The sequence below is a fragment of the Lepidochelys kempii genome, chromosome 7 (genome assembly GCF_965140285.1).
Source record: "Lepidochelys kempii isolate rLepKem1 chromosome 7, rLepKem1.hap1, whole genome shotgun sequence".
Lineage (NCBI taxonomy): Eukaryota > Metazoa > Chordata > Testudines > Cheloniidae > Lepidochelys > Lepidochelys kempii.
Window position 1 is genome coordinate 58,346,850 of NC_136386.1, and position 22,201 is coordinate 58,369,050.

Below are 22,201 nucleotides of genomic sequence, written 5' to 3' on the forward strand. Positions count from 1 at the left end.
TCTGATCTGTTGTCCTCAAAATTCCCAGCACAGTTCCTGCAGCTAAGTATAATAAAGCTTATTTCATACCAACCAAGTTTTGTGGCACACGTCACCAGAGCACCTCCCAGTGTTAATTCAGCCTCACAGACTCCCAACCCCTGTGAGGTCAGGAAACATTACAGAGGGACAGTTGAGTCAGAGTGAGATGAACTGATTGCACAAGGCCCATGGGAAGTTTCTGGTGGAGCCAAATGGCAAACCCAGATCTGATTCCCAGCTCAGTGCCTTACCCAACCAGCATCTCTCCTCTCCTTGAGCTTCCTCCATTCCTTACCAAACCTCCCTCACCTATTCCCCGTGTGACGGACAGTATCTATGGCACTCACCGGAGGAAGCTTGCTGAAGCTGCCTGGAATACATCTGGGCATTAAATTTGTGCTGGGCAGAGCAGAGGTCCAGTATATATTTGCAAGTCTTTGCCGTGTCGGTGACGAACGTGTGTTTTTTGCCACTGAAGTTGCTTTCAATCGTGAACTTTTTTCTCTAAAGGAAATAAAAATGCACCTTTCACTTTATATTCCACCCAGGACATTTCCCAGAGGAATGCAAGGCTTGCCGATAGAATCATATTAGTTTATTCAGGCATATATCTGCCCTGGGTCTATGCTCTGAAAATGCAATGAACTCCTTCCACAACTCTGATATGGGTGAGTGGGGTGTCACTCATTTGCATTTGGGTCCTATCCTCACATCCACTGAAATCAGTGGGGTTTCTGACATGGACTTCAGTGGCAGCAGGATCAGTAGCCATCAGAAAACTTGGACCTAAGAATGATGACATTTTAGCCAGTCGGCCTGCAGACTGCAAATGCATTAAAGGGGCAAGCAGGCTAGTGGTGGGAAGGGAGTAGATGGCTGTGTGGTGATTGGCTGATACACTTCTAATGTCAGAATGCCATGGCAGGGTGGGGTGTGGTATTGCAGTCCCATAACACTGTTCATAGCACATCAGTGTATAGAGAGGCAGGGGGACAAAGAGGGATCTGGGAGAGGAAGGGACAATTGCCACAGTGACCCAATACAGTAGCAGAGGGATCAAAAAAAGAGAAAGGCAGAGAGGGAGGAGAGGAGAGGGGAGGGAGAAATGGACATGGGTTAGAGCAGCAGGCTACCAGCTGTCTGATAGAATCCCTCTGCTATGGCCCACACTGAGGGCTATGTTGGAGCCATGTGACTAGCTGATTGTTCAGTTTGGTGGCTGAATCAAAAAAGTAAAAAGTGAATTAAAAAAATAAAAAAAATTAATTTGGGGTCAAATGAAATATTTTGTTTCATTTCTGGGGTTGGTGGGGGGTGTTAACACATTTTCACATGGTTTTAGAGGATATTTTTCTCCAAGATCTGGCCTTGGAATCTATGAAAACTGGGGGAAATTCCAAAACAAAAAATTCTGACATTTCCCCACCAAAAAAACCTTTCCTCCCTCCCCCAACTGAAATCGGCTCAAATTTGTGAACTGTTTTGGTTGACTTCAATTTGCATTTTTGTCCAAAAAAGGTTTTACACAAATAATGTTCCTCAGGTCTAGGTTATGCAGTCCTACAGGGGGTGAACATCAGCTCCTAGAAGTGGGTTAGACCTCAAGATCCAACCATCACTGAGCATTGGGATGCTCAGAACCCCACAGCTGGATCCCAATGTTTTTTGAACTGGGTCAAAAATGGGCATGTCTTGTGCCTAATGATTCTGAGCATGGCTCTGAAGTAGATGTCTGTATTTACCAAAGGAACAGACCGAGGGGAGTAACCCAGTGTGGACGGGTAAGGGTTCATTGGGATCACACTCACATGAGCTGAAATCCTCTCCATTTCCCTCCATTGAAATCTTAAACTGGCAATTCTGGTGTGGTTTTTCATCTCGTACACAATGATGCCCTTGGCACAGATTCCCAGGACAGTGTCCCCTCCAGCTGCCTTCTTCTCTTGGGACACCCGATGGAACAGCACCCCATACTCCGGGAGTTGCTGAGTCACCTTTTCAGAGAGGAAGAGGGGTGCACTTACTCAGCGTTATGTGCAATCCATGCTAAATATCACACAGAGCCCAGTGCTGTGATCCAAGGATGTGAGCAGAAAGCAGCAAATCCAAGGGGAACCAAGGCAGATGATGAGCAGGGGAGATAGGGAGCAGTGACTCCCCTGTGTACTCCCACGCTCTTTAAGTCTTGGAAACCCATTCAAAATTCTTGTCCCAGCTCTCCCACTGACTCACCATCTGATCTAGGGGATGTCATGTCACCTCTCCCTGCCTCAGTTTCTTATCTGTAAAATGACCATAACCCTTCCCCTCCTGCCTCACAGGGGAGGCTGTGAGGACTCGTTACTTGTCTGTACAGTGCTCTGACAATTACAATGGATGCATGTGCTCAGTATCACTGCTATTTAGACACAGTGCAGATTCCTGAGCAGAAGTCTGCTTGGGGGTTAATGCCGCTCCACAAACATTCAGTTTTGTTCCTTCCCACCTTCTTCTCCAGGTCTTTGTTCCCCTGATCAAACTAAGATACAAAATGCAGCAAACACACTGATAGTGCTAAAACTGCTAAGAGATGGGTATCAGGAGTCAAGGCTGCCCGGGCACTATGTGCTTGTGGGATTTGTTTTATGCATCGTAAAGAATCTCTGGAAATCTTAGCATCAAGGAAAAAACAGTTCTCTGCCTTCCATAATCTCACTCGGAGCTACTGCCCCACAGTTCTTCTTTCTTTTTTAAAAAAAATATACATTACAAGCTACTGACTCACCAGGAAGCTTCAGCTCTGGGGCTCGCTAAATTGTAATTAAAGTGCAGGCCAAGCCTGACAGCAGCTTTGGAAAGAGAAATTTGGTTCCCACCAGGACTCCACCAAATTCCAGAGCAGTTGTTCAGATCCATGCCCTTCCTGCACAAGGCTCAGCTCCAGGGGAATGGGAGCAGTGCTTCAAGGAGCCAGCACTGCAGCCGGGGGGACCAGCACTGTCCCTGCCCTGGAGCTAGGTATGCAGGCTGGAGTAGAGTAGGAGAAGCACCCAATTGTCCTCTTATTCTACAAGCCCTCCCCCAACATCTCTACACCTCCTCACCCTGCCACAACATGTTGAATAATCATTCTGTGACCCAAATCCCACAATCCCTTCCAAAGGGCTGGTGGGATATGGAAAGCCACAGGGTGATTTTTTCATCCATTTTGTGAGTTGCAGGCCAAAGCAACGCTGAGAACTTGTGATCTAGTTCACTCTCCAGCAGGCCAATCCAGCCTCTTAGCCCAAGCTTCTCAAAAGATTTTGGGAGACCAAAAATGAGTCACTTTAAAGGGGCCTGGTTTTCAGATTGTGCTCAGCGTCTGTCCTCTGAGAATCAGGACCCTTTACAGTGGGTTGAGCTGGGCACCCAAAATCTGAGGCCTTCAAAACCAATAGCCAAATCTTGGCCTTAGTCTTTAAATCCCGTTTCATATTTGGAGGAAGAATTTGCATGTCCTCGCTTTATGCACTAACTTTCTCACCATGTGTATGGCATGTTGGTGACACTTTATACAGATGTAGTCATTGAAACACAAACTAACAGAGCTACTTTTTTTCATTGGGTTTGCTATGCATGATGGGATGGCCATTAAATATCACCAAGAAAACTAATACTATGAGAATCAACAAACAACATGAAACACCCGGAATACTTTCTGCAGCTAATGGAGAAGAGGTCTGGTAGTTCATGTATCTTGGCAGCACTGTAAGTACAACAGGTGGAACAGATGAAGACATAAAGCCAAAACAGTGAAAGCCAGACATGCCTTTGTAACTCTAAAGCTGACCTAGAGAAACAGAAATCTTGCCTCCAAACTAAACTTTGAAGATTTAACACCATTTTAAAATCGGTCTTATGATATTGTGCAGAAACTTGGAGACTTATTAAGACCTTGCTATCTATACTCCAAGTTCTCATAAACAGCTGCCTCAGATAAATCCTCAGTATCAGATGAAAAAAATCACAAATGAAGAACTCTGAAGGACGACGAAACAGAAGCCAATCAGACAGGAAATTATGGAACGAAAATTGAGATGGCTTGGACACACAGGGAGGAAAGACCGAATAACATAACGAGACGTGTTGGACTGGAACTCTCAGGGCAAGAGGGAACGAGGTAGACCAAGGATAATATGGAAAGACACAGTAGAAGCAGAACTGAAACCTATCAAAATGACATGAGAAGATGCTAAGACGGCTGTAGGAGACCTGCAAAGATGGAAGGCCCTACGCTCCACATGGAATGGAGTGGCAGAAGAGAGAGAGCGAAATCAGCCCATCTAATCAATTCCAGTGACAGTGTTAGACAATAAACTAACACAATTAAGTAGCAATTCAGCTGAACTGATTATATAAATAAAGGCATGTGTCACTGCAGGAAAATGGCTAATGTTCAGAGAAGCTCTGATCTCAGATATTTCAGAGGTAAGGGGAGGGAGAAGACAAGTTAAAAATCACACACACACACACACAGATAACTCACACCTAGACAAACAGTGGTGTTGTAGCCATGTTGGTCCCAGGATATCAGAGAGACCAGGTGGGTCAGGTAATATCTTTTATTGGACCAACTTCTGTTGATGAGAGAGACAAGCTTTCGAGCTACACAGGGGCTCTCCTCCAGGTGTCACAGAGTGTCACAGCTAAATACAAGGTCGAACAGAGAGTTCATTCACTGCAACAATGGGGAGGAGGTTGCAGGAATGGACCCCAGAGCAACTAAAATTTTCCCAAAGAGAGGATCCTGCTATCAGGAGAGTCTGTGATTGGAAAATCAGCTGGCAAATGCAGTAACCCTGGAGAGTAGCATTCCCTCACACTACCACAGTGAAAGCTTTCTGGCCACAATGGGAAAGCTTGGAGATGAAATATTGTATAGGAGATAGGAGAAACTAGCATATGATGGATACAGGTACAAGATGGATCTAGTTGTACCAGATACATTGAAAAAGGAGGTTCTGAGGCAGTACTGGGTTTACAATGGCACCAATGGCCCACACTCGGAAGGGGCCCATTATGGTTGCCAGGCAGAAGCACCAGAAGCTCCCTAGAAGTGTGGGGGCCACCAGACCTGGACCGTAGTCCCACCCCCACTCCACCCCTCCCCCTGAGGCCCCACCCAGTCTTTGCTCCCTTCTAAGGCCCCGCCCATGCTCCACCTGAGGCCCCATCCCCATTCAGCCTCTATCCCTGAGGCCCCATCCGCTGCTCACTCCTCTCCGCCCCCTGTTCCGTGCCACGTCACTCGCACTTAAGGCAGGAGAAAAGTTGGAGTGCATAGCAATAGAGTAACCGCAATCAGCCTTTAGGTGTCTTGTCAGTTTATCCATAACTCTGAATGTCCTGATTTTTCCATGGTTGCTTTGCTAACTCCAATGTCTTTGAAAGGATTTCTATCCCTAACCTGCCGATACGTACTCTCAGCTTGCACAGATGTTCTGCCACCTTTCTGATGTTGTATCAGACTGGCGACAGGGAAACGACAGCCCGAGGAGAAAGAGACAGGGCCCTTCTGCAAAATAAATAAATAAAGTTGGATGCATTGGAGGATACCCTTAAAAATTCCAGCTCGGCTTCATCTTCAAAGAGGGAGTGGTTCATGCGGTGCAGCTTGGCGAGTTCTCGCTGTATGGACTCCAGGGTCATTTTCTCTATCCGGCTCATGGGAACGTAGTCTTCAACGCGAAAATAGTTCTTCCCATGCATCTTCAGGAGGGAAACAGAGAAACGAGAGGGGGAAAGGTTAGTTCCCAAGGCACTGTAGATAGGGCTGAAAATGCAGTTCATGCAAAAGCGGAAGAGCTGTCGAAGGGAAGGTGCAGCGATCTCCAGCGTGCAACATCACACATGGCGTGGGGCCCCATTCTGGCTTTTGCTGCTGGAGGCGTGCCAGGAGGGACGGCATGCAGAGCCATAGCGGGCAGACGCAAGGAGACTGCCTCAGGGGAGTGTGAGGAGCACGGCTTCTCACATCCACTGCACAAGTGTGTAGCATCTCTCTCCCGCATGCCTGCCTCTGGGTACTAACTGGTTCATGAGGCGAGAGGCTCTGGCTTCCATTGCTCTTGGAGCACGATTAGTTCTGTGTCAGCTGGCCCCCAACATGCTTTCAGGAAACTAGCCCCATTCTGTCTGGCTCCTGTGCAGGTGTTCTTGGGAGAGGGAGGAAGAGATGTCCCCTGCCCTTCTTCTCCCTTTCCTTCCCCAAGACAACTGCACAAGACAATGCAGAATATAGCCTACACTGTAGTCTGGAAACTCTATCTATATTGTCCAGTGTACATAGCAACGTGTAGTGCCTCTGTTCCCTGTGTACTGCATCTTTAAATTCTAAAATTGCCTGTGGCCAGAGACAGCAGCCATTCTGTTCTCTGACTTGCTGCAGCTGTTAGAGAGGAGGACAACACTCCCAGTGAGATCCCTATCATGGGTACTTTATTTCTGTTCTTTCTTGACTTTTATATTAGATTAAGGAAAACAACAACAGAGACTGAGAGCCAGATCCTCAGATGGCATGAATCAATGTAATTTCACTTCAGGTGATGGAGCCACACCAGTTGGAGATCTGGCCCTGGACTTAAACATCTGCTCTTTTGATATGAAAAAAACATCAATTATTACACCCAGGGATTGGACAACTGGTTCAGAAATATCTTCACTGACATCCCTGTACCTTTGCCTATTCCTACAACCCAGCCCAAATGGCAACATTTAGAAGGGGCTCAAATGTTCAATTTCCACCTCTTCCTTATTTTTTCATCTCTGCAAACCCCTTCTGCGCTTCTGAGTTGTATCCATGGCTGGAATTACTCTGGAGATATTCTGGGATTTCTGGCCTTACCATGCAAGCAGGAAGTACCAGGAATCTCCCAAGAAGGACCAGTCTCCAAGATTTCCAGCCAAGCTTGGCAGATTCATGAGTGCTGCATAGTCAGGCAAACTTTAGGGACAACTAATCTGAACTTGAAATGTGAATCCTTTGGGGTTCACTCACTCTATTGAGAAATGCCAGCAGAACTGAAGTCAAGGTGCCATTTAACTTGCATCTTAACTGTAAGTGATGGGGAAAACCACACAGGCTGATGGCGGACACCTCTGAGAAGAGGTGTATTATTTACCATACCTCGGGAGCATAATTTCCAAGTTCTGCCTGCAAGGCTAAAGCACCTAACTGCAGGGAGGTCTCGTCATTGCAGTACAGCCGCTCCTCCAGAATATCTTTACGAAGCTGCAGGTAAAACTGATGCCTTGTCAGACCATGTCTGAAAAACAAGAGAGACTGGGACTGTCACAAGAGCTTCGAACCCCAAAATTAAATGCCACCTTCCTCTTTGGCTGCCGACAGAACCCTGGCACTTACTGGATGGTGTTAAAGTGGTTGACGAAGAATTTTATCCTCAGAAAGAGCGTGAAGTTAATGATGAAGGTTTTCTTCTTGGGTTGGTCGTTCCAACCTTCTGGGGCTACTTTGTAGAGTTTAGTCTCATCGTCCAAAAAGAAAAACTCTTTACCTGAAATGAGAATTTGAGGTTCCGTGATGAGCGAAGCAGAAGGAGACCATCTGATAGAGCAGAATTCCACTGATTTTCATCCACCCCTTCAGCAGATTGCCAGGAAGGGCTCAGAGAGTCACAGACCACCCTGCCCTCCATGATGGTTATTCATGGCTTATTCTACCCTGGAAATACCCAGGATAACTCTCTGTACAGCTAGCCAGATGTTTGACTAGGCCCTATGTTGACACTCAAGAAGTGGGGAGGGCATAAAGAGACCCTGACACTTCACACAATCCTCATGCTCTGAGTACAAGGACTGCTCCCCACCAGCTCTTCGTGGGTGCTAGCCACTCCAAAGGGCCTTTTAAGGGGAGTAGCTGAGACTGCACTTCCCCACCAGACGAGGAAGCTTTTGGAGGCATGTGGCCTGCCTGAAGCACAGAGCTTCCTGGAACTCCTGATGAGGCAACATGGCTCTGCCCTACCTCAGGATAAGTCTGGGTCTAAGGCCTTATCTACACTGAGATCGCATAGCTCCACTGGTGCACACTCCTGCAGTGGACACGGTTTACACCAGAGGGGCTTAATCCTGTTTGAAACTGAACTTCTAAAATGCCTTCCACCTGAGGATCTCAAAAGGTTCCACTCACACTCATCAGTACAGATTAGCATGACTCCTATAGTCATGAGCCACTGTGCAGCCACTAGACATGGCCATGTACCTTTCAGGTAAGCTAAGCCGAAGTAGAAATGTTCCACCAGGTTCGCGTAGGCCATGGCTGTATTGAAGACATCTCTCACCTTCGATTTGATGTCACATTTCACCTCGAGGCACTGCCCGCTGAGCAGAATCACATTGAGGTCCCTTTGAGACAAATAGGATTTCCCTTTTTTAGTCTGAAAACACAAACCAGAGAGTTGAGAATGAGTGCCGTGTTCATGCAGAAACACCTGCCAGATTCCTGGTCTCTGGGTCTCCTGGTCCCATGGCCAGCCGACAGGAATCAGCTGCAAGGCCTGCTGCTGCCTAGTCATGTCACAAGCATTGTAAACTTTTCGAAAATGTATGGAGTCCCCAGGCACACAACCAACCATTTCCAGACAGCGTCTGGGGTTCTTTCAAGTTGGACCTGGGTTTCCAGTACTTGTTTATTTCATAACACTGATATTCCTGTCAGGATTTTTACCACAACATCCCTGCTATGCACTCTCAGCTTTAGCTCCAGCTTAATGAAGTTTTTTGTCTGGGAAGTACACTACAGGTGTTCACTGCTTTAGCATAGGCAGCATAGTGTACATGATGTGCTGGGTAATCTCAGAGGACATCTATCCACCTCCCCAAAGTTTTGCATCAGAATGGCTTTCCCTAACTGAGGCTTGATGGATGCTCCATCAGTTTCACTCTAACCACAGGACGTAGCAATGTGAGGTGCTCACCTGTCTTTAGGGTCTCATTATGCTATCTCTATAGGACTCTCATCACAGGGAATACTGGCCTGGGAATTAAAGGCAGGTCTTACAGGTTAGCATGGAGATTTAATTTAAGAGTCACCAGATCAGGCCAAAATTCCAAACATTATATTTACCATGATGGATCCAGGCAGTTGTAAGGTCACTGGTGGTTCACTGGACAGAATGATAAATTCTGGCCCTGAAAACTGGGAAGAAGCAATTTAGAAAGTTAATAAAATGATTCATTCATATTATGAAGATCCCAGCTCTCTCTCTACATACACCCAGCAAAGCAGGGATATGAACCTGGCTTTTCTACATTGCAGGTAAGTCCCTGACCTCCAGGCTATTGGCTATAGCAGGGAGCAGCTTGCTCCCTCATTTTGCACAAAAAAGCTCCAGTTTCAACCTGCTGCAGAAATGGAAAGTTTTTGAATTCTCAAAATTGTTTGTAGGCTGGGAAAGCCCTGCTGAGCCCTACCCTTTACACTTCTCCAGCGGCCAAAAGGGGTGGGACCAGCTTAGGCAGCCCTGAGTCCCCCACTCCTGGGCATTCCCTGGCAGAGAGTCATGCTAGAGCGGTGCAGGGGCTTAGGAGTGACCTGTTTGAGTGTACTGGGTATTGTTAAACAATTCCAGGATTGGGATTATCAAACAATCCCTCTGACTCTATAGAACTATCCAGAGAAGCACAATAGATTTTCTATCTTTCCTTCACTATTGTTTTATACTTATACTGTCAGCTGTTTGGGGCAGAGACGATCTTTTTGTGCTGCGTATGGACAGCACCCAGTGCACTGGGGGCCGGTTCATGACTGGGGGCTCTGAGGTGCTACTGTAATATAAACAGTAGATAAATAATAGCTTGCTTTTCTCTTGCAAAGTGTTTTATTGTGCGATTATTGGATTCCAATTACGAATCTGACCACACACAAAAAAGGTAACACTATTAAAATCTAAATTCCCCTGAAGAACAATTATTTTTCTCTCTCTAACAAGCTCCAAGTGCTGACACGGGTGGCTCTTGATCTTCAAAGCCCTGCCACTGCTCAGGCCCAAGACAGGAGGGAATTTGAATTCTCTGGGAGCAGCAGCACTGATTTGAAAGACAGAAGAAAGAGGACCACAGCAGCAGCCCAAGGGGCGACGCAAGCAGCCACAAGCTTGAGTCGCTTAGAGGAAGACTGAAGACTGGGCTTGGCATGAAAGAAATAAAGTGACCTGCAAAGGAGACCTAAAAGAGAAGTATATTTCCCAGCTCCACAGAAATCTGCTTGCCAGATTTTTGCTGCAGCGTTATGCAAACAAATCCACCCAAATTAAAATAGCGAAAGGCTCCTCTCTCTGTGTGTACATGCAGCTGGGCGATTGACAGTTCTGGAGGCTGACCTCCTCTGCTCTCCGTAGCACAAGGATACCACCATCAACCACAGCTGAGGATGAAAGGGGAATTAAATCCTGATGGATCATTTATTCCTCGGCTTCTATGCTCAGACTGCTAAGCAAGTATCACCACCCCCATTTTACAGACAGGACATTCGTAGCCACAGGTTATACAACATCTTAATGCTGGCACTACCAATAGCTCCAAGCTCACCCCACTATCCCATCAGTGTGTTAACTTCTATGCTTTGCCTTCTGCCTGGGTGTATATTGTAAAAGAAGAGCAACATGGGATTGTTCTAAAGCTCTTTGATCCCTATTGACTGCAATGGGCTTTGGATACAGCCCTTCTCTGATGTGTTGAAGGCACAGCTAAGGTGACTGATGGAAACACCCCTTAGTATGCATTACTGGTCACAGAAAGCATGACTAGAACCCCAAGAGGGAAAGTTGACCTTTTAGGGTTCAGTCCTACAGCTCCTAGTCCTTATGCAGACAAAGCTCCCATTGACGTCTCTGGGAATCTGACTGCCGGACTGAGCTCTTTATCACACCCAGATCCTGCGGTGCCCCTTCTGGGCTCGGCCATTATGGAAGGCCATTCTGATGAGCTGAGTCAGCTATCCAATAGACCCTACACCGTTGGGGGGCAGGTATCTGTGCGGGCTTTACATTTTGCAATCAGTGCACTCATTTTCACTAGTCACCTTTTCTTTCCTTTGAAACAAGCACTTCAGCGAAGCAGCAGCTGCTAACGAGTCCTTGGCAGACACCGAGAAGGTAGAGCCTAAACTCAGAAGGTTGGACTTGTTATTCTTCTGAGCCCCAGCAGGGATTTCATCCACAGCACTTGCTGATCTTCAAAGGAGTGAACAGTATTTCGGATTGCATATCCAAAGTAATAGACAGAGAGTTTAAAAGTCTTTGAGTGACACTGTCTTATGCAGTAAAGGACAATCTCCATGATCTACATGGCATGACCCCCACAGAAAAGTGTTATATGGATGAAACTATGAAGGTTCTACAGAAATTAATCTAAAACTCTATAGGATTTAAACAGAGGATGTGTTCCTTTCTATACTGCCTGGGCCAGATCCTCAGTTTCTGGAAATCAGCATAGCCCCACCAAAGTCAGCGAAGCTATTGCCAATTTACATCAGCAGAGGATTTGGCAGCAGGTTGTTTGAATTATCCTTGAGAAATCTACTACAGCAAGGATGACATTTTCTATTAAATTCTACAGGGTGATTAAAAAACAACTGGGGAAAGATACCATTCTTCATTACTTTCTATAGGCTATTTTCAGGATGGGAGTCATTGAATCTAATCAAATAATTGAGGTTTCAGACAATCAAGGGGATTGTTGGTGTAATTAACAAATATTGAGTGCTGTGGAGAATCAAGGTTCAGATAATGACACCATACTGATGTTAAAACACTGATGTCGTCCACACTGACAGACAAATGTATGCTTAGCAGATATCTATACTGCATATACACTGTTATATATAGGGAATGGACAATGGCGAGCTGCAGGTACGAAGGTTTTGCTGGCATTAGTTTGGGTTAGTTGTGTTATTAACAAATGGTGAGTGAGTTATGCCAGTCATTCCAAACTTCTGTACCCACCACACTATCATATATTCTGTATATACCACGTGTATTACAGCAAATCTATTTGAGAGATGTTTTGAAGGTTTCTAAATGTTTCCCTGAGAATATTTGTTGTATCTTGCTGCCTGGTAAATATCTTTTTTACCATCAGTCGAGCCTCAGAGGGAGAGAAAAATTAAAGCCGATGACCTAAAATAGCTTTTCTAGACATAAAAATGTCATGAGTTTGAAGCCCAGTGCCAAGCATAGTGGGTCCAGTGGGAAGATGAGAGTATCTCCTTGCCCATAGGAGAAGGCTGCCATTTCTCGTCCTGCATGGGGTGAGATATCAGACTTCAAAGCTGTGACATTTTTATGTACAGGCTCCAATTCTGCATACACTCGCAGGCACGCTTCATTTGAATATGCTGAGTAGTCTCACTGAAGTCAATGTGGTAAAGTTAAAACACACGCCGATGGGCCTTCAGGATTAGAGTAATAGATCATAAACCCGTCATGCGCCCAGGACTCTATATTGCCCATCCTGGCCCTGGACCTTACACCATAGTAATTTGTGAAGTGATTTCACCTTTGGGCAGAGAAGGAGAAAACACTTCTCTGGCAGACAGAGTTAACAACAAAAGTGTCAGCATGTTGACTTGGACCGCCCTGACAGGGACGGTTGATTGGGCAGAGGGCCAGTGAGATGCTCAAAAAGCACATGATAAATACACTGATCAATTTAACATGTCTAACATGTCTAACATGTTTAACATCACCTCCACATGAAGTGTGTGGATACATGATACCAATTCCCCACAAAAAACATTGCTGTCCTGGGGCATGCACTGCATTGATTTCTCATTGTATGTATGGGGGAACACGGAGTAGTTCACAACCCTGGTAATTGTGGTTAACTGTTGGCTGTTTAATAGGAAGTTCAATCAGTTTACTCAGGACATGGTTAATGGAGAAATCTAAATGCAACACTTCCCCTGGATCTGAATTAAGTCAATCATGCTTGATGGCAGGAACTCCTGTTTAACTGGGACAAGAATTCTGCTTAACTGGGGTACCTATCATGGATTAAGGGGTACATAAATAGGGGATTCTGGTCTTTGTGATGCTCAGAGGCTAACCATTCTTAGGCCTTGTCTGCACTTGGATTAGCCCCAACTGCAGCTGCAGCATGCTAGCCCCCTGATTTAGACATCCCACGATAGGCAGAGGTGCAGCCTACCCTGTTTTCAAAAAGGAATTCACTCCAGTGATGCAAATCACAGCGTCCCTGGTTTAACTTGGGGTTTGCACTGGAGCAGTCACAACTGGCTGCTGGTCACCCATGGCTGAATCAAGGCCTATCCCACAAGTAGAGACAAGCCCTATAGCTTTCTGCTGGTGGCATCCGTCGGTTACCTTTAACTCTTTAGTGAGCTAGGGGGGTTGAAATAGTGACTCAGTCTGAGAACCTATAGGAAAAGCTAAACATTACTCTGAAAACCATGTAGTGCAAACTCGGCCTATCAGGGCCCGTCTCTTATAAATCAGACCTCTCATACAAGACCATCAGCACAAGCTGGGGGCCCAAACCTGAAGTCTTTGCTCCATTTTCTCTTCGCCCTTATTCAGGAAAACACTCCCTGAAGGGAATGAGAGGTTTTCTCTGAGGAAGGACCGAGCAAGAGTGCAGTGAAGTCTTCAGGATTTGGCTCTAGATGAACAGTGTCTGCTACCTGATGGCTAACGGATCCAGTTGCTCCCTGTAGTTTCACATCAGAGCACTGGCACACTAGATCCCTTGTGCCTCCCGCAGTCATAAAAAAGTCCATCTTTTAAGGACAAAAACTTTACTGATTACCTGTTAATGAAGAGCTTGTAGCTACTGTGTGTCCTCGACCCATTCAGGTTTGGGTCCCACGCCCGCTGTGCCTGCGGAGCTCTCCCTAACGTTAAATCAAGGGAATATCACAATCACTGTCACTGAAGCAGCACCAAAGGTGGCAAAAGCTTGCTTTACATAGGGAGGCAGAGGGATGGGAGGGGGAGTAGGGGTGGGTGCTCTGCCTGGGGAGCGAGGAGGGGAGCTTCTGAGACTCAGTGGAATGGGACAGCCGGCTCCAGGCTGGGAAAGGGGTCCTGGCAGTTCATGTCTCACTTTTGCCAGCCACCAGGTGTAGCTGCTCCCAGCTCCAGCCCAGTGACCCCAGTTCCCACCTGCTCCCCGGCCCAATCACAGGCACTATGGTGGCTGCTCCAGCCCCTCCACGTCCAGCTCTCACTTCTATCACCCTCCTACCTAGTGCATGTATTCGTTCCCAGAATGCAGCAGAACAACACATATGGTGGAAAGATAGATCTGTCCCCCTCCCCAATATTTCCATTGCGAGGACACTAGCCCCAACTGCCCCCCAGTTCCGCCTCCCCTGAGGTGCGCACAGCATTAGATCCTGGGACAATATGGCAGGGAGAAGATTTGGACTGTCTGTCCTGTATCCTTGTTTGGGGGACATAATAAATGACTGCACGACAGAGCTGGTTGAACACTGCATTAAGAGCGTCCGTGACTAATCCTTCATATTGGGACTGGTTGTCTAGTTCAGCCATATCTGAAGCCCTTGTTATTCACTATTCATGGACGTTCAGATGAATGAATTTGGGGGAATGGCTGTTTGTGTGTGAATCCCTATATTTGCGTGAATATTAGGATCTTGTGTGCAAACAGGAGCATTTATTATTCCACTGATAGTCCTTATACTTCTGTTTAAACGTTTTCCAGTCATCCGATCAAGAAAGAGAAACAATATTATGTGACATAGGTCGCCAATCACACCCCAGCAATACAAAACAGCTGAAGTGAACTGTTTGCAGGATATTTGGCCAATAATTTGCAGAAACAATTTGGTGAATACTTCTGAATAACTAATACAAGCACAGAAACCAGGGTTTGTTGGGGAGTGATTTGCAAATGGAAATGAGCTAGAGATGAGTGGGGTCTAATTCCCTCCAATTATGGGGGAGCTAAAGTCAGGTGCAGAGCCAGAAATGAGTATTATTATTGAGGCCTCTTTCTAAATGGCAACACAAAAATACAGTGTTGGATTCCAATAAAGGCATTAAAAAAACCCCAGTAACTAGGAAATCTACAGTTAACTTATGTTAAATAAATAAAGCTGAATAGCCACAAACTTTGGGGAAGTTTGGCTCTGAATCCAGACACAAACTCTGTGGGTACCTCTACACTGCAATAAAAAACCCCTTGGCACCAAGACTCAGAGCCTGGGTCAGCTAACTCAGCATTGTGGGACTTGGGCTGCTGGGCTAAAAATAGCAGTGTAGACCTTCAGGCTCAGGCCCCCTTGCAGGGTCTCAGAGCCTGGGCTCCAGCCAAAGTCTGAAGGCCTACAATACTGTTTAATAGCCCTGTAGTCTGAGCCCCTGGAGTCGGAGGTAGCTGACCTGGGCCAGCAGGCTGTGGGTCTTTTCTTACAGTGTGATTCCTGGTCCCTTGATACACAATACTAACTATTAAAATCTTGTGGAAACCCAGGTGCAGTAGGGTAATTGACATAGGATCCATAGTGACAAGTGACTGATTGCAGACCACAAGGCATTAGCCCAAAGATGCTTTTCTAATGAAAATCTGAGCCAATCTCTCACAAGACAGGTCATACCGTTTTAAACATGTTTGGACATTTGGAGCTAAAATATTAAGAAAATTAATAGTTTAAACATAAGCCTGGTGAACAGCAACAATGGCATATGCAAAAACAAACAAATATGTAACTATAAATAGACTAAAAGAAATCGAAGTGTATTTTCTCAAACAGCAGATCGCAGTATTGCAAAGTCAGGCTCTTTGGGTGACTCTGGAGGGGACGGTGCTGGCAGTGAGAAATGAGAGGCTGAGAGACATGCCTGATATCAAGGCCAGATCCTCCTCTGATATCAGTTAACTTAGGCTCATTGAAGTCAACATAGCTGTGTCCATGTACACCGGCTGCGGTTCTCAGGAGAGCAAATGTTTACACTCCTTTCTGATAAGACAGCCTTGCAAGTCTCTACTCTCCCACTCGCCCAGGACAAGTTACCTGAATGTATTCTTTGACAAGCACTTCAAATACCCTTAGCTTTTCATCATCCGATTGGGACAACCTGATTAATTCACAGGCCTCGATGCCATGCTTTTAGCAGAAATCAAGCCCATTCCTTGTTCTGCAACAGCCTTCCAGTAGGAGCAGTGGGGAGAAACAATTTATCAAGAGCCATCAGAAAATGAGTTAAATTTATGAATGGGATTATATGATGGGGTTGTTTGTGATTGAACTCGGTGACCCAGGAAGTCCCATCCAGTCCTATATTCCTGATTTAAGACTAGCACGTGGCTCTCGAAGAAGTTGCTTCACATGAAACAATGAATTTTTAAATGCAAATGAGCTTCCAGAGTACAGGCTAGAATACTAGCAAAGATCACTGAGGATATGGATCTCCCTTGATCATGGTGGTCTTTTCCTGGACTGTAATAGCCCCATGGGGAGGAGAATGTCTTTTTCGGATATATTATCCTGGGAAAGGACAGCTACGGTGAGCAAACTCTCCGAGTCTACTTGTGTTACTTAATATACTGTGCTTTTAGGGCCCTCTCCTGCAAAGTGCTGAGCACCCTCAACTGCCACTGACTCAACAGGAACTGACTGTACGCCATCCCACAGGACTCAGCCCTTGGTTCTGAGCATTACGGCCAAGATTTTCAGAAAGGGGCTAGCCCCTAAATCTACATTCAAGCACCTCAGTAAGTAGTGGCTCCCACAAAAATCAGCAGGAGTTGCATGCACACTGAAGCATCCATGGTCTGTTGTAGGTTTATATTGACTACAGTTTTGGAGCTTTAAGTATCCACCTCTCTTATAGGAAGGAAAGATCTTTTTTCCCCCTTGGTGATGAGGCAAGGGGTGGTTTCTGTGCTGTGCATCTTACAGGTGCAGCCCAGAACTTGCAGCCCCCAAGGAGTGGGAGTGGGATAAAGGGGGCATTAAAACCTCTTTATATTCTCCCAGACCTGGGCTGCTCTGGGAGCTGTAATAGCTCCTGGACCAAGTTAGACAGTCTGGGGCCTGTCTAATTATGGGCAGATCCCTCGGGCTACCCTATGGGCCTCAGTGCTACCCCGATGCCTTCTCCCACTCCCAGCCCCACTCAAGACAATCTGTTGTCTAAGGCAAAACTTCAGTGGGCCGCCCCCCTCCTACCTGCCTGCCTCAGCTCAGCCACTCTCTCTCTGCCCACTGCTAATTAACAAATCTGATTGCAATGCTGCATGGAAAGGAGAGCTGTGCCACCGGACCCCCTCCCCCAAAAACCCACTACAATCCAGAGAAGTTTGTCATCAGTCAGGCTGGGAAGGACCTCTCCGAGACACTAGTCCCCTGTGCTCTGGAGTGTGGTTTTGGATCAGTTTACTTCTACTATTTCAATTGCCTTTTACACACGTAGCTCCCCCTACACCACCACACACAAAACAGAACCAGCAAAGTGGTTTCAATAAAATTTCAGGATCAGCCAACTTGTATTTGCATGTTTGCTGGCACAACATTGACCATTCAATACCTTTTCCAATTTCTGCACAGAAGGAAAGCTGGAAGTCAGTCTGGAGTTGACCTACTGCAAGGATAAATCATAGTAACCATTTCAAAGTAAAACTCTACCTCTCCTGCGGCCCCTGTTTGACAATGTCAAAGATGTGCTCTCCGAAATGCTGCTGGAGTCACAATAATCCACAGAAAGTTGTCTGTAATCCTCTGCCGACCGACTATAATTCAGTAACTTGGCCCCTGTGTTTGGAAACAGAACAGAAGCCTGGTAAATCACCATATTCTGTTTTGATTCTAAAATAGCAGTATCCGAGTGTCCACTTAGCTATCGCTTGGTCTTGGCTCACTTTGATCAAGTCTTCTTTGCTGTTGAATGTCTTGAGTGCTTTTCACTTCCCTCAGGAAGGCATTCACCAGCCTTTGGCAGAGCTGCTTCTGCTCCCTTGTACTTTTTAGAGCCCTACTCTGACAGAATGCAGTCCCTTCAGCAATCCCGGCCAACATGAGTCTAATGTACACGTTATTTCCGTCACGTTTTAATTGAAAAGTGTCAGGAAGCTTCAAGTAGCCAAGGAACAAGTTCTAGCTACTTCTGTCCTCCAAAGTCACACGTCTGAGAGACCCCAGCTATCTCCTTCAGGAGTGCTCCATATTGAGTGCCAAGACACAGATCCACCATACAGTGCAACTGCAGCAATTCCCCAAGAATGATGACCTAAAACATCACAAAGTTTCAGCCACTCTTTGCTTCTATTATATCCTACTCCCATCCTTTTCCCAGGCCTTACAACTTGGGGTGGTAATTTTCAAAGCAGAAAAATATTCAATGAAATGCACCCTCAATAGAAAATGCACCCCGAATGTCCCACGCTTTAAAATAACGAAGGTACCGATTTAGCAAAGCATTCAAGCAAGTGTTTAACTTTAAGCATGTGCTTAATTCCTAAGTCAATGAGACATACGCATTGCTCACATGATTTGTTGAATAGAGACAAGGCTACTCATATGTTGTGCATAAGACCTTGCTGAATTGGGGGCAAAACCAAGACAGAAATACACTGATATTAACTTCTGCTGAGGTGAACATCAAGATTTATTGACCTGAGAGGAAACAAAAGGATATGAAGCCGAAGTCAATATTTATCTTGCAGCAGAGTTTTACCTAGAGGGACAATAACATCTTGAAGTTCAGTTAAAGTGAACCATGAAGTCAGGATGGATTGCTGCGTACATTCTGACCAGGGATCCAAAAGGATGAATCCCACTCGCCTTTCTCAGGTGGGTTGTCTAGTTGGCTACAGTATGGCTGCCTACATGGGTATGATGAGCAGAATTTGGCCTTGTTTCTTAAAACCTCTCTAGGAGTAAAAAAATCTTTTTGAAAGGAAGATGTAATTGTATGCTGACCTTTACTGGGCTATTCAAGAAGGAAAGATGTGATTATGCTCTTGAAATGCTCCTGAGCATGGATTCAGGGAAAACTATTCTTCACCTTTGAGCATTCAGTTGGATACATAGAATACCAAAACACTTTTTTTTGGTATAGTGTCTTTCATGCAGACCGTTCTAAGGAGTCAAATATATGCATGCTGATCACTTAACATTGCTCCATAGCCTTCAGATCACAGTCCTTTGAACTTGTAAGCCCTGGAAGTCTTGCCGAGTTGTCACAGATTTTTCTCCATCATACGCTCATTCAGAGGTAAAGCAATAAATAACATATTCAATTCTACATATAGTTGGCCCAACACAATTTGAAACAATTCACCTGGCCCAGGAGACCCTCTGAGAAGTGCAGTGTAAACCAGAAGCCTTTACCTTGATGAAAATTCAGCTGGGAGGGCAATGCTGAGCTGTCAGATGCTTTCTCGTGCAGCCTTTTCCTTATCACATGGCTTCTGTTCAGCTGGCTGTCTTCAGTGGCTACCTCTTCTACCTGCAAACCAATTGCACTGCAAGTCAATGTCAGTAGACCAGGGGACTTCAAACCTTCATGAGGAAGTGCCTCTTGCCCTCAGCTTGGTCTAGGCTCATCAGTGACACTGTATGTGAGTGTGTGTTAAATAAATGATACTTCCTACTGGGGTTGGAAATAAACTAATTGCAAATGGACTACTGGACAATTATTAATTATAGCTGATCAAACAACAGGGGGCATTTTATTTGAAAATCTCATTGACTTTCTCTTCCATTTTTTGCCAGTCAAAATGTCAACAAAAGTGCTCCTTGAAAACATAAACTCTTGAAAATAATTTATCGAGCTCATTTATTAATACCACCACCTTTCAGGCTTGATTGTGACTTTATGGCCCAGCCCCACGCCAAGGGAGGTGCAGGGAGCTCACAGATATTGTACCTGACATAGGTAGGATGTCTTTGAGCTTGTAGAATGACATAGACCAGAGTGGCAAGTGGAAACTCTTTATATAGGGGACAGATTGCTCTCCTCCCTTGTGAAGCCAGTTCCATTGGCCAGTGTAGAGTCTCAGAGCCTGTGAAAAAGCTACTATCACTGTGGCATTAGCCTGGAGCGTGAAGTCTGGGCAATGATCCCATGGAGACTGGATTTGTATCTCTCCATGCATGGTGGTACATTGTAGGGGGAAGGCAACCTTGCCTCATCCACATGCCCAGAGGTCCCAGCATTCTCCTGACTAATCTCCCTTTATTCATCTCAAATTAACCCAATCCATCAACCTAACATAAAAATCAGTCAACCAGCTCTAAAACTTCAGGGCTTGCAGTCTTCCTTTAGCACCCTGTCAGCCTGGCCTGAGACTCTTGCCCCTCTGCTACCCCAAGCCTTTCTGCTTCCCTGTCTCACTCTGTTCTCCTTGCTTTATAGCAGGGCTTGTTTTCCTTATTGGTCCCAGCTGTGGCTGCATGCTGCCATAGTTGGCAGTGCTGGCAGCTGTGCTGGGAAGTAGTCAGCCTGGTTGCCTGAAAGGGGGGAGGATGCTCCTCTCCCTTTTGCATATGCCCAGATGGGGTTTGTAAACCCCAGGACAGCCACATAGTCTGGGATTTTGGGAAATTTGGGCCAAATCCTCCCTCCTTTACTCTCACAAGTATTCCCTTTGAAATACAGTGGGGTTACTTGGATGGGTAAATCCAGCAGGATATAGCCCATAATCCACAGCACAGTTGCTTTAAAGGTATTTAGCTGGTCTTAAAAGTCATCCAGCATTCAAGGTTTTCACCATGCTCTGGGCTGGGGCTTTTATGTCTGAGAATCCTAGGAGTAGTAATATTGTAATCCTGGGATTAGGGCCATGGCATCCCAATGTTGACAATACGTTGTATTCCTAAAACTTAATAGTATCTGGGTATAATTTTCAAAACTGCCTACTTCTGTGATTTAGGAGCCTAAATCCCATTGATTTTTCAGGTGCTTTTGGAAAAATTCACCCCTTGCTTCTATGGTGTCAAAGATATGTAGAAGCCCAATAGAAAAATGCAACCTAAGCACTGAAGAAAGTACATGCACCTTCTTCCATGGCACAAGAGTCGTTCATTTCAAGCCATCACTGACTTTTTACAGGTTGTCTTGCTCTAAAATATTCTACCCTACTGTCCATACTCCCTGCCCCCTACTTCCCCCCAAAAAACCAACCACGACTACTATAGTATTGTCACTACTGGGAAATAAAAGAGATACTGACCTCAGTGATGCTTCCTAGCACACATTTGACCATTCTCTGGATGTAAACACTTGCAGGAGAAGAGGAAGATTCCTTCTGGTGCACTTCACACGCCTCCAAAATGGATTCTGGGGAAAGTCTTTTATGAGGCAGATCTTCACACAGCTTTAGTAGCAGGGTGTGTAACTGATCACTCAGCTGAAGGGACTGCGACAACAGGGAGATAATAGTAAATAATAGCTCTCATTTAGATAAAACACTGTAAAATGCTCCATGAACTAGGGCTGGAATTTTCTGAAGGACCTGTGAGTTCCAATGAGAATTCACTTAATTCCCTTAGCCCCTTGGGAAATCCCAGTCTAGATATATAGAGTACCACTGAAATGAAGCCACCCTGGAAAGGAGGATGGCACTGAAGGTAACTCATATATTATGACGCAGAACAGAGCATTGAGGGGGAGATGTGGCTACTAACAGCAACTGTGGCAGCTCTACATATCTGAAGTTTAGATTATTCATTTTTAACATCTCATCCTCAAACTGCATGGTAGTCCATCTATCAGTCTTGGAAGGGTGAAGAATTGAGCTACACAAATCTCTGTTTCTATGGAGACCAGATATTTAAATTCTATGTGGTTATTTAGCTTATGGGCTCCCTACACTGAGACCACGGAGAAGTAAAACATCCTAGAAAGGGAGCTCAGATGGACCAAATACTAATAGCTTCCCATATCACCAATGCGCAGTTAATAGCTTGGAGGATATGTTAGTGAAATAAGAGTGCCTCCTGCATATCTTTGAAGAGACACTGAACTGGCTGAGCAGGAAATGGTTGGCTACTAATAGCTGTTCTGGTGGTAGAAATCTGCCCAGGGAAGAAAGAGAGATCATTAGTCACTTCACAGTGTTGGATCATATTAAAGAAGTTCTGTATTAAAATCACAAATGAGTTTGATTCCCCATAGTTTAAATTCCAGGGTATTACTAATTAAGAGGTCTCTTG

The 22,201-nt window shown here is 45.5% G+C and overlaps 1 protein-coding gene across 1 annotated transcript in view; it reads right to left on the reverse strand.

Annotated features, from left to right (window-relative positions):
* Window positions 1-22,201, reverse strand: part of FRMPD2 (FERM and PDZ domain containing 2) — a 128,878-nt gene that overhangs the window by 73,508 nt on the left and 33,169 nt on the right. Inside the window, exons 5-17 of the mRNA XM_078853925.1 lie at window positions 21,220-21,405; window positions 19,376-19,493; window positions 17,672-17,797; window positions 13,828-13,912; window positions 11,084-11,234; window positions 9,128-9,199; window positions 8,264-8,438; window positions 7,406-7,556; window positions 7,169-7,307; window positions 6,422-6,424; window positions 5,599-5,751; window positions 1,830-2,015; window positions 369-525 (exon numbers count right to left, since the gene is read on the reverse strand). Of these exons, the coding sequence (XP_078710051.1) occupies window positions 369-525; window positions 1,830-2,015; window positions 5,599-5,751; window positions 6,422-6,424; window positions 7,169-7,307; window positions 7,406-7,556; window positions 8,264-8,438; window positions 9,128-9,199; window positions 11,084-11,234; window positions 13,828-13,912; window positions 17,672-17,797; window positions 19,376-19,493; window positions 21,220-21,405 (1,702 nt within the window). The remainder of the gene's footprint in view (window positions 1-368; window positions 526-1,829; window positions 2,016-5,598; window positions 5,752-6,421; window positions 6,425-7,168; window positions 7,308-7,405; window positions 7,557-8,263; window positions 8,439-9,127; window positions 9,200-11,083; window positions 11,235-13,827; window positions 13,913-17,671; window positions 17,798-19,375; window positions 19,494-21,219; window positions 21,406-22,201) is intronic.